Here is a 17,001-nt window from a genome sequence, read left to right on the forward strand (position 1 = left end):
AGCTCCGAACACACTGTAAACTATGGAGTGCCCCAAGGCAGTGTGCTGGGTCCAACGTTGTTTTTAGTATATCAACGAATTATGTGATATGAAAATAAGCAGTGGCCATATATCTTCTCCTACGCTGACGATACTGCAATAGTTTTTGCAGCCAAGGGTTGGGAGCGACTAAAAATACTGGCAGAACAAGGACTAACTCAAATTGCGGGTTGGCTAAATAGTCACCTACTCACACTGAATGTTCAGAAAAGCAACTACATTTGTTTCACTAAATATGAAAACAGTCAACCGTCTTCGGACTTTAACTTAATTATTCACCAATGTCATTCCGATTCCGATGGACACTGCTCATGTGCTAAATTACAAAAGGTTTCCCATATAAAATACCTAGGCGTTCTCGTTGACCAACGGCTATCATGGCATAACCATATAGAATTGATTATAAGTAGAACTAGAAAACTCATGTGGACTTTTAAGAAACTGCGTCATGTAGCTTCAGAACATCTGCTACATCAAACATATCTTGCTTTAGCGCAATCAGTTATAACGTATTGCATAGCTGTATGGGGTGGAGCAAATAAAACAAGATTTCTTGACTTAGAGCGAGCTCTGAGGGCACTACTAAAAATGATGTATTTCTTACCTCGCATGTTTTCAACAGAGCTTCTCTTCACTGCTACAGGAACTCTATCAGTAAGGAAGCTGTACATCCTGAACATTGTCCTAAGAACACATAAAACGCTCCCCTATACGCCTGACACCAGCAACTCGAGACGCAAATTTAACGTTGCCAAAATACCAAAAATTAAATCAATCTTTGCTAAACGTCAACATGGAAACAGATCTGCTACCATGTATAACAAAATTAACAAAGAAATAAACATCTATCCATTAACGTATGCAAAGTGCAAATCAGCAGTCACCGAATGGCTACAAACTAAAAATTACGAAGAAATTGAATCTCTGATAGTGAGTTAAAACAAAATCATACATACATTCACATATACATATATTACACATACACACACATTACACATACACACACATTACACATACACTTACATTACACATACACACACATTACACACTCGCACATTATATCTTTTACCTGGGTTCTAGTATTAATTAGTATTTTCGAATTAATTTAACTTTAATTTTAAAAATTTTCACTTATAAAATTTTCATTTGTATAATATTATAAAGTGTTCTTATTTATTTATTTTGTTCTATCCACACTAAACGCATTAAAAATTAAATTTGCCTACCTACTGTAATATTGTTATGGAAGAGCGGTGCTTCCTAGCACAAGTAACATCTGTTGCTTAACAGGAAGCTCCAACAACTTGTAACTGAACTAGGCTAAGTTAAAGAAATAAACGAATAAAAAAAAAAAAAAAAAAAAAAGATAGCCCATTTATTGATGAAGGTATCACGCTACGAGTAATGGGTGCAGAGCAAAAATAAAAAATGTTACGAAAACGGGTTTTCACGCATACGAAGTCGCGGGCCCAACTAGTATTAGATAAATTGAATGTTATATTGGCTATTTAGACGTAGGTGCTAATATAATATCTTGTCATGGCTGCTCTTGTCAATTTCTTGTAAGTACTTTCAATATAATTGTTCTGTTAATTTCATTAGTTATTTAAAACTTAGCTGTTAAAAAGCACTAATCACTTCGCTTTTCACACTCTCCAATTACATAAAATATGAAATGATTATTTCTACTCCTAACTATTATTTTACAGTCATAACCAATGCAAATCCAATTTTATTCATGAAACCCTAAAGTACTGTTTCCCTTGACCGAATGAGTTCAAAATAATGACTAGTTATTGGCAGTGATGTGTAATTAAATATTTTATGATCTTTTTGTTCGCCTAAACGTTGGTTTACACACAATTAAGGTAAAGACAGAAAGTTTACTTTCTGTTCATCGAGGGCGTATTAACACTTTATAATCTGCATTAAATTTCTACATTTACGAGGTTTTTAAAATTGGAACTGACAAGTCTTCCTGAACATTGATAAAAAAAGGTTGGTCAGTTTAGTCATAAATGAAGCTGTCATTTCTGGGAAATTGTGCATTTGATTCCCTGTTTATAACGGGTGTTTTTAGAGGTATACTACTTTAAATTGGTTACACACTGTTTCTAGTGATAGTTAATTTGATAGTTAGTGGTACATTTGTGGACAGTATGTTTTGGCATTTCATAATTAAATAGAATTACTTCAACAACGCTTGAAAATTGTGCAAAAATGTATTTTAAAAAACATGGTTCAGTTTTCTGAAGTTGTATACCTCTAAAAAAACACCCTATATTAAAAGGTCAGTTGCCAAAAAGTTCAGAAGTTCAGTTCAGTTGGTTTAATTTTACCATAATCTAACTGGTCGATTTTTGACTAGTAATATTGAAAAAGCAATGTCAAAGTAGACTTTTAAAATTGCCAGAGTAAATAAAAAAAATGTAGGAAATCCTTACCTAAACATTAGGAACTGCAAATAATTATCTCATCTAGAATGCCTAAAATGTGTGTTTCTTCTTTTAATTAGACGGTCACTACTGAGCCTACTGAACCCACCTAATTATGATTTAACGTTTCTATAATTATTAGTCATTAACCTTTCGCTGTGAAATGGTAATGTTAGAAAAATAATGCGGTGCAATAGATTATTACTGTACGTTTGAGGACCACCATAACTGTATTGAACTCAGGCGCATTCTTAAAATTAAATAAGAAAACCTAGTAATCAAAATATACTATATAACTCAAAGGTGACTGACTGACTGACATAGTGATCTATTAACGCACAGCCCAAACCACTGAACGGATCGGGCTGAAATTTGGCATGTAGGTAGATGTTATGACGTAGGCATCTACTAAGAAAGGATTTTACGAAACTCCACCCCTAAGGGGGTAAAACGGGATCCACGCGTACGAAGTCGCGGACGGCCGCTAGTTAGGTTATAAAAGGCATCTTATCTAGTTGTATTATGGTCTAGTTTGCAATAAAAAACATAGTCTAATCGGCGGTCGACTGTACCTATGACTAAGAATAATAACCGTAAATAATCGTAATGTCATTAACTGCAAAAAATTAACGAAATTGGCAATTAGTGATTAGAATGCAAAGTTTTTTAGAAATAAATAGAAAAGGTAGAAAAAATACTTTTTAAGTGATCAAAACCAAAATCGAATCGAAATAAAATCTATTTGTTAAGAACTAAATAAATACTTATTTTTCATGCTCTATCACGCAGCTAAATAATTAGTTTTGATAGACAAACAATAAATTTATTATTTTAATAGGTCGTAATCTTTAAGGTTCATATTCGATCAGTAAAAGGGGATGCAATTTGGGGACAGGGGAGAACCAGCATCCCCATCAAATTGGCAAGCTGTGATTTGTCCCTTGATAGGCGCCCCGCCCATTTATCATCATAAATTGTACATAGTTGAAAAATTTAGTTATTTAGTTGAGGGCTAGACATTATTAGATGTTCTTTATTATTCTAAGTAAACACATGCAAAATAATTTGACATAATCTAGTCTATCTAAGCCTCCAATGATGCTGAAAACATTGAATTTTCGAATAGATCCAGTTTATTCTGTAACCTATTAATGATACCGTTAGATAAAGCTAATGAAGCACTTTCATAATCTGTAACTAGCTTTTTTTATATCTTTTATAGTTAAGAAATAATCAATAGTGAGATCACTTATCGTTTCCACCCTGTATTTAGTTAGGGATTTGGTAAAGCGTTGATTGAGGTTTTTGATCAGTTGAATTTAAATAACAACAATCACAGTAGAGTCCAGTTTTATTGTTTTGTTAGTACTTAAGTTAAGCAACAGAATAAAACACAAAGATTTAAAAATGTAATTATGTTTATTGGACTTAAACAAGACGACTGTTATTTCATTTCCTGTGAACATATTACAGTTTTTTTTATATCGAAGTACAAACTGACCGTTGCAAACATTAAGTTTGCACTCATAAACCGCAGGTGGCCATATTTATGTAACTATAAACGCATTTGAACTTGTAACTATAAAGTTACGGTATCTCAACCAGTCACAACGAGTTATCGTATTTCACAATTAGCAAAAGTCGGTTCACTTGAAAGAGTTTATTTTTATGTTCCCTACAAAGTAATTATTAATGTTGTTTTAATTTACAGTTAACATTGCGTTGACCTTTGTAGGTAATGACAGTTGAAATGGAAACATTATATTTATTTCACTGTCATGTTAGCACAATTTTTTATTTGCTTGTATACGTTTTATGATTTTTTATATTGTTACATAATGCTAAAATCCTATTTACAGGTTAAAACTCTGAGAGTGGATTGGACCAAACAAGAGTAAATATTAATCTCAGAATAAATCGTCAGTTTTGACACATTTCCCATACTGAAACTGTCAAAATATCAGTTATACCAGGAGTTATTCTCGGATAAAAGTTTGGTTGAATCGGGCCTTAATGACATAAAAGTCCGCATTATTTGACAGTGACAGTAATTTATATTAGTTATCTGTGGTGATTCTAAATAGCTTTATCCTAAATGAACAGACCAAAACGATACATCACATTCATTTAGCTGTATCTCTGAATTTGTAGAGCACATTCTTAAATATTATAAAAACTTTATTGCACAATAGAATCGTACAAAAGGTGGACTTAATGCTATTTAAGCATTCTCAGCCAGTCGACCCCTGGGTTATGCAGAAAGCTGTGAGTGCGAAGGTAGAGGTAGAAGGGTAGAAGTTAAAATTGAAGTTAAATTTTAATTGATATAATATTTATGAAACATATACCTACATACATACATACATACATATACATATCTTATCAAATTCTCAATAAATCTCCGTTTTCAAGTTTAACTTTTATCATTTTAGAACCATTCATGTCGGTACCTATCCCTTAAAATACTAGTAAAAAGTAACACGCGTATTTAAAAGCCCGTTTAAAATGATATTAATATTCTAAACGTCTCTTTAAAGTAGTGTTAGCGTGTGAGTACACTCAATTCAAGCATTTGTTAAGGCTATCTTGAAATTACATCTAAATTGTTTTGGAAACACTTTTCATAAACTATGCAGTGCCTTCCTTTTGAGGAGAAGCCTGTCTCTCACAGCATATGCTAACCTTATCCTAGAGCAGTTCAAACTACCACAAACTAGGTATAGTTCATACCATAGAGATATAGAGAGATGCCAACTACGACGTCGCTGCTGTCATCATTGCTTTCACGAGCAAGTGTTCTGTTTTTGGGCATATTGCTACATCCCTTTAACTGATCTGTGATTTGTGGTTCATACGCATTATGAAAATATTAAAAGAGTGATAAAACTTTGGTAAATATTAAACCGTTAACATTAATGCGAAATTGTAAACTTACTTAAATGGTCAATGTGTACACTGTTTTTAATTTTACTTCGACCTAATTGGTCAAACTGTGTTGCTTAACTTAGAAAATCACTATTTTCTAGACGCGAATGCACTATAATAAGTGATGAAATTTTTTCTCCCCATTTGCCTCTGATAATTAGAAAACGTACCGGAAAACGCAGCGTCGGTCCACATTGTTGGTGGACGTCCCAACAATGTGGACCGACGACATCATTAAGGTAGCAGGAAGGCGCTGGACGCAGACCGCTACCAACCGGGCAACATGGAAAGCATTGGGGGAGGCCTATGTTCAGCAGTGGATGTCCTATGGCTGAGATGATGATGATGATGATGAAATTAGAAAAAGTCTTTCTGCAGTGTAGAGAAAACCATTGTTTTTGAGTAACATGATTACCATTATACTAACTCATCGAGCTAACTGCGCACCTCGCTAGAATGCGACCCTCCCTCGCACTCACCCACACACCTCCCCTCGTTCGCCCCGTCCGTACCAGAGCGTTGTGACGTCACGGCTGCCAGGTGTGCAGTTAATTTGACCAAGTTCTAACATTGATTTTAACGCCCTTATTCACAAACGATGCTTGCTTATGTGAAGCAGCAAATCGAACGCACAGCATTGAATAGAGCTTTGTGATTCGTTCGTGTGTCTAAAGAGGCTGACAATAGTGACTGAGTTTCTTGCGCTGCTTCTTCTCAGCACTGGCTCGTTTATTGTCCTGAAGCAGTGGTAGGGTTAATACTGGGACGTGTAAAAGTGCTTTTTAAAGCCTATTTGCAGAAATAAATGAGTTTTATGAGTTTTAAGAGTTTTTATGTCACCCTGTGCGTCCGCGCGCACTGTGAGACTTTATAGTAATGCTTGTGAATAAGGACGTAATTTATTAAGGAACCATAAATTTACAAAAGCTTCTTTTTGTTGCAGTGGTCATGCACAAAGACAAGGAGGATATCCACGGGCACCGGAGGGAGCACTCGCCGTACGACCACGCCATGCCCGACGGGGAAATGTTCCTTCAGGTAAGAATAATAAAGTCCATTCTTCTATAATGTTAAAAAGGTGTAAAGTTGGTATTAAGGCTTGCGAAAAGAAAGAGACGTGGAAGTCTGAAATAGTTTAAATGTAACCTTTGTATGGCTTTAAAATCGCTGATTTTCTTCTATCGTGTGGGATGTAATCACTGACGCCCGTATTCACAAACGATGCTTGCTTAAGTGAAGCAGCAAATCGAACGCACAGCGTTGAATAGAGCTCTGTGATTAGTTCGTGTGTCACCCTGTGCGTCCACGTGCACTGTGACACCTCATAGTATTAATGTGAATACGGGCACCAGTGTCAAACAACATGGTGACACCCTGGTGTCAGAGTTCATGAACTGCTATTATACACTATTATTGTTGGCGTCTAACATTAGTACAAAGAAATGGATGGATTATTAACTTTTGAAGCTCGTAATCATTTCTATTTTTGGACAATCAAGTTGATTTACCAAATTTTCTGAACTGATATTTTTAACTTTAGCGTGCTATTTTCTACTTAAGGTGGATTCGACCAAACAAGAGTACATAGTAATCTCAGAATAAATCATCAGTTATTCGACATTTTGACATATTTCGCATACTGAAACTGTCAATGTGTCATTTATACCAGGAGTTATTCTCGGATAAAAGTTTGGTCGAATCGGGCCTTATAATAAATAATTTAATTATTTATTAACAGTCAAACTTTTTAGTTACTATTATTATTTCGCATAACATACTCGTACGTAGGCTATCTTTTCAACTTATACAAGCATAAAGATATCAAGTGACAAATAAAATGTAGGCAACAGTAATCATTTTATAAAAGTCTCATTAAAACTGGTTATGTGCAAAAATAAACTGTCCATGGCGGTAATAAATACGTAAATTGTGTACCCGATAATATATCAATGGAAACACACAGCTATAAATATCTGCCATTTTGAAAACGTATTTCATATTTACGTTTTCGACTTAGCGTGGGTGTGTTTCCATCGAACTACTAATAATACGTTTCATGGAATTGTAGTTTTAAGTGCTTTGTATTAAGCGCCATTATGGCTGGTATATAGATAGATATTTTAGGCTTAATAGGTATTATCGTTTTAAGCCCAAATTAGTATTTAGTTTTTTTTTAATATAAAAGCTTTTTCTTTGGGATTCCACGTTTAGCCCTTGAAGCACCTGTGTTATTTTTTAGTCAAAAGTAGGTTTAAAAAACTGGCGATTCACGTAATGACTAGAAAGCCTTTTCCAATTACTCAGTGTAGAATTCCACCGGGCGTAAATATTAGTTTAAAAACTAGTATTTACTAGGCTAGGCCAGGTTGAAATAATTTTTAATCCTCCTAATACTCAACGATAATACGTCAAAGCTACTTAAAATGTGATGTCAATTTTGAAAGCTTTTACAGTAGATTAACTAAGCCAGAAAACGGCGCAGTAAACATAGATGTTTTTTTTTATAAACACAAAGGCATCTACCTACAACTCCCTCCCAACAGATTAAAGGCGTGGATACTTCTATAATATACTTTACAACATTGGTTCCCAAAGTGGGGAAAGACCTTTAAAGGGGGGCGCGGGCCATCTGTGTATTTAAGTATAAAAAACCTGCGACCGCTGAGAGAATGCATTCCAGACTGCTCGATACGACCAATAATAAATCTTGACTGGAGGAGGGGGGCGCGGAATTTTTTGTATGGACGAAAGGGGGCGCGTCTCAAATAAGTTTGGGAACCAATGCTCTAAAATGAAAAAGCGTCTCGATAGCTCATATAAAATATCTCAATTGACTGGTATTGTCTCATTGTGATTATGCTATTTGATATTGAAGTACTTAATGATGATTTGTGTAATTTCAGGCACTCAACGGGTTCCTGATGATCTTAACGTGCGAGGGTGAGGTGTTCTTCGCGACGCACAGCATCGAGAGTTACTTAGGCTTCCATCAGGTCAGTATTATACGTATGAACCACTAAACTTTATACGCAAAGGTTGTTACGCTCTTCACTAAACTATTGTCACAAATGTAATTTTATCAAGGTCAATCAAAGTTTACTTACCTAGGATGTTTCTTCTTTTAAGTCAGGACTTGAAGAAGATTAGATTTATCAACAATATTTTATTATGCAACGCCACCCTTGTAGCGGAGTTTTGGGCTGACACTGCCAGCTTCCTCGTTGTGGTTAAAAAAAGAACATTATTTTACAGTGAATTGGCAAATTCTTTCCTTAGTCTAACCTCAACCCGAACTAAGTAACGATATTTTAATCAAATAGAGAGAACAGATGTAAACTTGAGCTTGCTGGATTATTGTCCAGGACTTGTAAAAAGGCCATTTTACAAGTCCGTATAAGAAAGCGATCAAATTAGTGTAGCAGCATTACTATTTATTGTATACAAGTATCACGTATAAAGTATTATTAACATAAAGTACTTAATGTTGAAAATAAAATTTTCAGAATAACTTAATTACATTAGAACCATTATAAAACTTAGCGAACCTACCCGTCAAGGCATTATTAAATTACGTTTACGACAAAAAGACGCCGTTAAATGACGATTAATTTCAAAATTATAACCCTATTTGGGAATAAATGGCAAAAGGGAGTTATTAATCAGAAAAAAAATTAGATAAGCTACCTACGAATTTTAATTTACCCCAGTCAAGCAAACGACATAAGCACAGAAATTGCCGATAATTTCCTCTTTTGACGTGTACCCTACTACTAATCATGGCTGCTGCTTGACAACTTATTAAATGTATGATTTTAAACTTTCGCGTTCCATTTCAACTAAAATAGTAAGTTATCAAGCCGTGAGTACATAATGTAACTCATTAATAAACGTCGCGTTAAGACCCGTGTCTTACTGTTTTAGCTTATTAAATGTGTCAACTTTTCACTCATTTCATTCGCTTTAGTTTATAGAACAACAAAACCCTATGTAGAGCTCACTCTTTCGTTCGTTCGTTTCAGCCGAATGACGTTCACTGCTGGACAAAGGCCTACCCCAAGGATTTCCATAAAGACCGGTCTCTCTGTTTACATGTTTGTTATTATATTACTGTAAGTAAGTTTTATTAATGGAACACCTACAAGCCAATGATGATTTTTGAGACGGAATCTAGGATATAGATTCATGTGTTTTCTAACTTTTAAGGACATTACAACCTTAAAGCAAACAATCGGGACAAAAACAAAACTAATGACACTATCAACCTCTTTATTTTAATAGGACTATAATATGAACACAATTATAAGCGCCAAGGGGTGAGGTGACCTTCTACGTTTCTCGTTTACCCTCACTCAGTAACTGTATGAAAATATTAATTATCACGATAACTGAACGCAAAAAGGCTTTACCTGTATTAAAGCCCTTATCGGCGGGCGTTTTATCAAACTCGTCCAGCGAACGTAACGAAGGAGGACAGGGATTAGACCTATGGAGTGGCTGGATTATTTGATGTGACAAAGACAGGAAATACAATCAAATTTTGTAATTTATGCGCACAAAAAAATGTTTTTTTGGTTGGAATATTTGGTTATTTTACGGAAATTGTTTCGACCGATTCAAGAAGCCGAATATTGAGTTTCTGCTATTCATTTTGAAAATAATAGATTTTTTTTTATCAAAGCCTTACATAGTGTACAGCTTCTTGGCTAAAATGAAATAATCAATTTAAAACGATTATTTTATTTAAAAATTGTCTTCTCACAATGACTTATTTTTCATAACAATATTAGCATATATACGAGAAGTACCTAATTAACTATAATTCTAGCCAAGACAGAGCTTTCCTATTAAGTTAATGAAGTTTATAGCAAAAATTTACATTTAGACTTTCGGGGAACTTTCACCAAACCAGGAACTCCATATTTTAAGTCAAATCTACCTTCATAATGAGCATTTACATAAACCTTACTTTCCTACTTACCCTTTTAATCTTTATAAAGCGCCACACAAAACTAATCTAACACTAAAATGCTCGTTAATAAGCGCACCGCATTACTGTTAATAAAGTCCCCGTGAAATATCGCTATCAGAAGTAAAAAGGGCCGAATTCGGCCCAAATCGTACCCCAGCCCATAAAACTTTCAGTTGCGATCATATATAAACTTTATTTCAACCCCCCATCGCTTTTGTTTCGTTCATGGCCAGAACGAGCGAGTAATTCGGTTACCTGAGCAACTTGATGTAGATTAAGCTTGTACAGAGGCCAATGTACCTATGACCTTTCAAAACTTTATTGCCTATTAAAATATTTTAAGAATACTTTTTACTAGAGCAGAAACTAAAAATGTTTAGACTTGTAACAATTAGAAAGTACAAATCGGTTATTTTCGTGCAGCTGGTGCAAATATTGTTAGAGGCAATTAAAAGAAGACATTTAAAAATATTGTTTTTATAACTAGTAAAACAAAATATATTTGGCCAAATAAATACTCGATACATAAGTTTTTTGAGATTATTGCTCTCGTATTTTCAAAGCGTCTATAACATTTTATTGTATTGGTTTTCAATCACTAAGAAGGATTCAGCCTTCTTAAAGGTTAGATAAATAAAATTGGTACCTCCTTGACTTAATAAAAATAATGTAGGCATAAAACCTAAACTTTTAAAAAGCCATTTCTGCTTCATCTGAGCTCAACTATAGCAACAATCGGGGGGTGGGTTGCGATTAAAACAAATCGATTTGGGATCATTAAATCGAGCCAGGCACTCGGTACTTCCGACGTCGGGCACGTGGCATGGGGTGATCGACACACCGACAGCATGGGGCCAACTTTGAAGGGACTGAGCGATTTTAAAATTGGCCAAGAAAAACAAAAGTTTTGTGTTGGCTTTGACAGGACTTGCCTTTGTTGTTTTGTTAGTAATTTGCGTTGTTTCGGTGTTTTTGTAGATTTACTCGTAAGTGCGTATTAAAGCACGTTTCTTTCTCGATATATGAAATAAGGTATGAAAATAAAAAATAAAATTCTCTAAGATGTTAACTCTACGTTTAACTAATATAATAATATAAATAAAATTAACAAGTATTCACGGACAGAGTTACAGACGATCATGGCTGATGAAATATTCGAATATGCACGAAAGCTTCTGACCATTATTATGTTGAAATCGCTTAAAGATCACTCCTAACAAACCTTTGATATTTTAATATCTAAAAAACATTTTATCCACCTTTAGATTTACAATACTGTTATCAACCAAGACATTATGGACAAACGATAAGAAGTTTACCATCTTTATAGCCTTTTATTCCTTACAACTGGTATAATTAATCACCGTAAGGCAAAGCGCGTCAGCCCCAACCATTAGCGGGGTCGATTGAATCGTACGCAGATTGGCTTCAACACCAGGTGGCACCACTGTTTTGCTTGGGGTTACCAAATGGACCAGTAATTTTGGGGTGCGGTGGAAATTACGAATGCATTTACCCAAATCTGGGTAATGACCGTGAGGAGCTTTTGAATTTATGGGCCCAAAGAATAAAATGGGGAACCACCTGTGATTACAATTTATATTGATAAAGTTTTTAATTGTAATTTGTGATTTACTGTTTTGCTACACAAAGTGATTAAGTAGGGTTTTCGCTTAAAATTATAGCAATGATAATAATATTATTATTATAATCAAAACCTCTGACAGTAAACAATCACTGCAAATTCTACCAATACGCAAACGTCTATATTAAAGTAATATTCTGTTACGAATCGAACAAAATAATACAACACGGAACGCAATCATCATTTATCAACTCCACAAAACTCCGAGGATAAAAACGTTTGCCAAAACAATAGCATATCAACAAAACATCGGCGTGTATCGTAGCAACCGTACCCTCCCAAATAGAGAACAAAAACCAATTACCTCACAAATCATCCTCTGACGTTTAATGCCATCGCAATATGTTCCAACTCACATAGCTGTGTTCCTACGGCCCCTATTCCATAACCACCTTTGCCATATATTTCTGTATACTCATGATTCATTTACATGTCAACGTTTTAGAAAAGGGGGCCCAAGTTACTACCCCGCGGGACCCCATTGATTATCAATTAGTTTTGTGCATGCATCATGTATTGTTGGCGCGTTGTCCACAGTGTTTACACGGTTCTTTATAACCTGACGTGTTAGAATCGAACGGGTATAGTTTGCGTTGCAATATCGTCAGTTGCAGGTTCACTTGGGGTAACTGACAAAATACAGTTTTTGAGTTAAATATACAGTTTTTCTTAGTTTTTTCTGCTCTTTCGAATGGTACACGTAAAAAAATTCTAGCTTTAAAAAAATTACAATTACACGGACATTTTCAGGTGTGAACTTTTCAGATTTCCTTCACAATTTTGGTGTAACTGACATTGTAATAATTTTACGAGGTTGAATTGGTGTAACTGTAATAATGTAAAAATTTTGCTACAAAACTTTGCAATTACACTGATTTGCTAAGGTTTATAATATGAAATAAAATAGGAATTTAGAAAGTTTTAAGGCATGTTACATTATTATTATACCAGCAGTATCAGTTAAAGAAGTTAAAGTTAGCTCAACAAATGAAAAATTTAAATTGAGCAAACTATCCAGCCAACTAGGCGTCACTGCGCGTTGCTAACATTAACCTGTTGTTACTCTGTTACTTTTACTGTTGTAGTACTTAGACCTTAATTCAACATTGTTATAAAGAGGTGGGAAATTAAATCCATTTTTGTTTTCAGTTTAAGTTGCCCCGTAGAGCTAAATACGGTATTGGTAAGTCAAAGCTTAAAAAAATATTCAAATTACTTAGTTTCACAGTAATACTTTAGTTATTTCAATATTTCTGTCTTAAAAAAATTAAATACACATATTTTCTTGATTTTCGTGGCTTTTTTAACATTTTTTAATGAATAAAATAAAAGTTACTTCTAATAAAATTTAAAAAAAAAATAAAGAAAACGACTAAATGATATTTTTTTCATGAATTCTCTTATTTTTTAATACTTTTACATAAATTATACAGCAACTAAGTAAACAAAACCCAGCAAAATCAGCAAATACATCAAATTATTTTAACTTTGGGCAGTACTTACACCAATTTGACATATGTTTTTTCCAAAAGTTTGGTGTAAAATTAGTGTAACTGTCAAAAGTACAAAAATACATTGGTGTAACTGCAATTTATTTCCTTAACTAAGACATATTAGATAATTCTTTTTATTTAATCTAAAACCGCGTAGAATTCTAAGCATTTCTGTAAAAAACAGATTCAAAAAAGGTTAAATAGGAAAAAAATTATGTCCGATTTAAGACGAAAAAAAACTTTAAACGGCTCTACTGAAAAACTGTATTTTGTCAGTTACCCCAAGTGAACCTGCAACTGACGATATGCGCTTTAATATGACGTGTTAATGGATATTGTTGGTCGTTTGCTGTAGCAAAATTAACTTGTCCATCTTCGTTACAGATGATGTTTTAATGATGGCATTTGAATCGATTTTTAGGGTTATCGATGCGTATTGATTTATGGTCGGTATTATGACTTGCTCTTTTCACGCTGATAAATGATTCTCTTTGTGGTCTGATTAACTGGTCATTGTGATAGTTTCTTACAGTAATGAGGCAATCTTTGAAGTTGATGGAAGATTTAAGATTTTTTTTCATGTTAATGCAGAAACTGATACGTTTTCTTTGAGAATAAATTTGAAAGATGCGTTATTTTCAGCTTATTGACAGATTTGTCCGGATATTTTCCATGTCCACTATTGTTTTACATTTATTTGTGACCTAGACATAAATAATATTGAGTCATTACTTTTAAAATATTAAAAAAGAAACATTTACTTTATGCATTTTGCAGATTTTAGCTAAAATATGACCATAAATAATTTTCTTTTTACAGTCGGACATAGTCCACCAATCAGTATACGAGCTGGTCCACTCAGAAGACCGGGAAGAGCTCCAGAGGCAGCTGCTTTGGAACTCGTTTCTTCCGCCGGAAGTGAGCAGCCTGACGCTACAGGACGCGCTCAGGCCGGACAGGACGCATCTACTCGAGAGGAGCTTTACTGTGCGCTTCCGGTGCTTACTGGACAACACTTCGGGCTTTTTGGTTAGTACATTATGAGCTTTCTTTTATGGGTTTACTGCGCGGTCTTTAATTTGTAGTGTTTTATACACTCTATATACATATACTCGTATCTAGAGTTTACTCTAATACTGCTTTGGTAATGTTAAGAAAAAGGCACCGCAAAAATTAAAAGTCCCTATTTATCAGCTTCTTGTTCAACATATTCGTGTAAGGAGGAAAATTCACACAAGAAAGTAAGGCTCCTAATAAAGATGTTCTAATACCTACTGCTTTTCTAAAAATCACGGAGCCCTAATCTACATATTTAGGTAAACCTACCTACTTTTAACTTTAATGCTCATTATTTACCATAACTAATTAAAAATTCAATTAATTCCAGAGGTTAGACATACGGGGCCGCATCAAAGTCCTCCACGGGCAAAACAAGAAAACAGAAGAGCCTCCTCTGGCCCTCTTCGCAATATGCGCGCCCTTCGGCCCTCCCAGTCTGCTGGAGATCCCTCAGAAGGAAGTCATGTTCAAGAGCAAGCACAAGCTTGATCTGTCTCTAGTCTCTATGGATCAAAGGTGAGTATGATGAATACTATTTCGTTCGTTCGTTTCAGCCAAATGACGTCCACTGCTGGACAAAGGCCTCCCCCAAGGTTTTCCACAATGAACGGTCCTGCGCTGCCCGCATCCAGGCTCTTCCCGCACATAGCTCGTAGAGACGATGGCCGTTGGGGCAGGAAAGTTCTCGAGTGGCGACCACGGGCTGGAAGACGTAGCGTGGGCAGGCCTCCTACTAGGTGGACCGACGATCTGGTAAAGGTCGCGGGAATACTATTTAATATTATGTAATTAGTTACTATAAATTATGCAGGTCGCCACCAACCGGTCATTGTGGAAATCATTGGGGGAGGCCTATGTTCATCAGTGGACGTCCTATGGCTGAAATTCAATGATGAAGATGATTATAAATACCTAATCAAAATATGATTTGAAAATGTTGATGAACCACCACCAGAAAATATAGGTTACGTACCTTACTAACTTTTAAAACTGGGAATTATAGTAGGTACTATTAATAACTATCAGCAAAACACTTAGGAAAACATGATAGAAGAACTAAAACTGTATATCTGGTAAGGTGAATGAATGTAGATCACAGTTACGCATTACTGAGTAATAGGGTATCTTTTTACTGCATTTCTTACGGCTTTGTTATTTTTCTCTAATAATAAATTGACACTATAACATTGGATTGATGATCTACTAACGATCCTGGGTTTTTTAACTTCAATATATCTTTCACAAACTATGGTGCTTTGAAAATCCTTAATCCAAGAGCTTTTTCTCACTATCGGAGAGATTTTGTAAACGAATAATACATTGGACTTTAATATAAATAAATAGGCAATGTATTTTCCCCAAAAGCACAACAATAGAACCGCAAAAGCTTATTTCAATCCGTGTATAATCGGTAATGATGGCCGCTAACCCGAGCGTGGTGTGACTAATCCATTTATTAGAAGTCAAATAACCTAATGGCGGACTGTTAAACCTACAATTGGACCAGTTTATTGGAATGAACTAAATGCATTTCAAATTGTACCATGAATCCTGTTTCATCTACATGTTAAAACATAGGCCCGGTTTTACAATTGAGGTTTTTGCCTTGAGCATTTTGTAGTTTGAGCATCTTCTAATTATGGATTTATTATTATTAAATAATAATACATTCTTGAGTAACAGATGAGCACGCTCAAGTTGGAATATCCCAATTCAGAAACCGGGCCTAAGTAAAGACATGGTTTTACCAGAATCAATGTAGTGAGTCAGAAAAAAATCAAAATCAAGCAATCATTTTAAATAAGCTATTTTGATATTATGTGTTTTTAATGTTATATTTTCTTTCTTTTCAGGGGTAAAATGCTATTAGGATATACAGACGCTGAATTGGCGAATATGGGTGGCTACGATCTAGTTCATTACGATGACTTGGCCTATGTGGCCAGTGCTCACCAAGAATGTAAGTAATTTATTAAAATAAGATTCTGATTTTTGCTGTAATTCTGTTGATCAATAGACCTTCTCTTTTTTTAACTGATTTTTATTTCCAACCGTCTCTATTTTTAATTGATTTCTATTTTCAACTGATTCTTATTTTGCATTCCATTAACTTTTAACATAATTCGTCCCCTTTTCTGTTCCAGTATTAAAAACAGGTGCTTCCGGGATGATCGCGTATCGCTTCCAGACGAAGGACGGGCAGTGGCAGTGGCTGCAGACCTCGTCACGGCTCGTCTACAAGAACTCCAAGCCAGACTTCGTCATCAGCACGCATCGGCCGCTGATGTAAGTAATCATCGTCATCATGATTATCAGCAGCTCATTTGCATTCTACTAATACACAGGACAAAATCCTCTCTAATTTACTAGAAACCTCCCCAACCTCATGAGGAGTAAACGCCTGTTCTGACTATATAATTTTAGGATAAGGAAAGA

The 17,001-nt window shown here is 35.0% G+C and overlaps 1 protein-coding gene across 1 annotated transcript in view; it reads left to right on the forward strand.

Moving 5' to 3' along the window:
• LOC135081439 (aryl hydrocarbon receptor) overlaps positions 1-17,001 on the forward strand; it is a 173,216-nt gene that overhangs the window by 154,179 nt on the left and 2,036 nt on the right. Inside the window, exons 3-8 of the mRNA XM_063976123.1 lie at positions 6,343-6,437; positions 8,303-8,392; positions 14,326-14,535; positions 14,894-15,081; positions 16,419-16,525; positions 16,710-16,851. Coding sequence (XP_063832193.1) covers positions 6,348-6,437; positions 8,303-8,392; positions 14,326-14,535; positions 14,894-15,081; positions 16,419-16,525; positions 16,710-16,851 — 827 coding nt within the window. The 5' untranslated portion in view covers positions 6,343-6,347. The remainder of the gene's footprint in view (positions 1-6,342; positions 6,438-8,302; positions 8,393-14,325; positions 14,536-14,893; positions 15,082-16,418; positions 16,526-16,709; positions 16,852-17,001) is intronic.

This window comes from Ostrinia nubilalis, chromosome 20 (genome assembly GCF_963855985.1).
Source record: "Ostrinia nubilalis chromosome 20, ilOstNubi1.1, whole genome shotgun sequence".
Taxonomy (NCBI): Eukaryota; Metazoa; Arthropoda; class Insecta; order Lepidoptera; family Crambidae; genus Ostrinia; species Ostrinia nubilalis.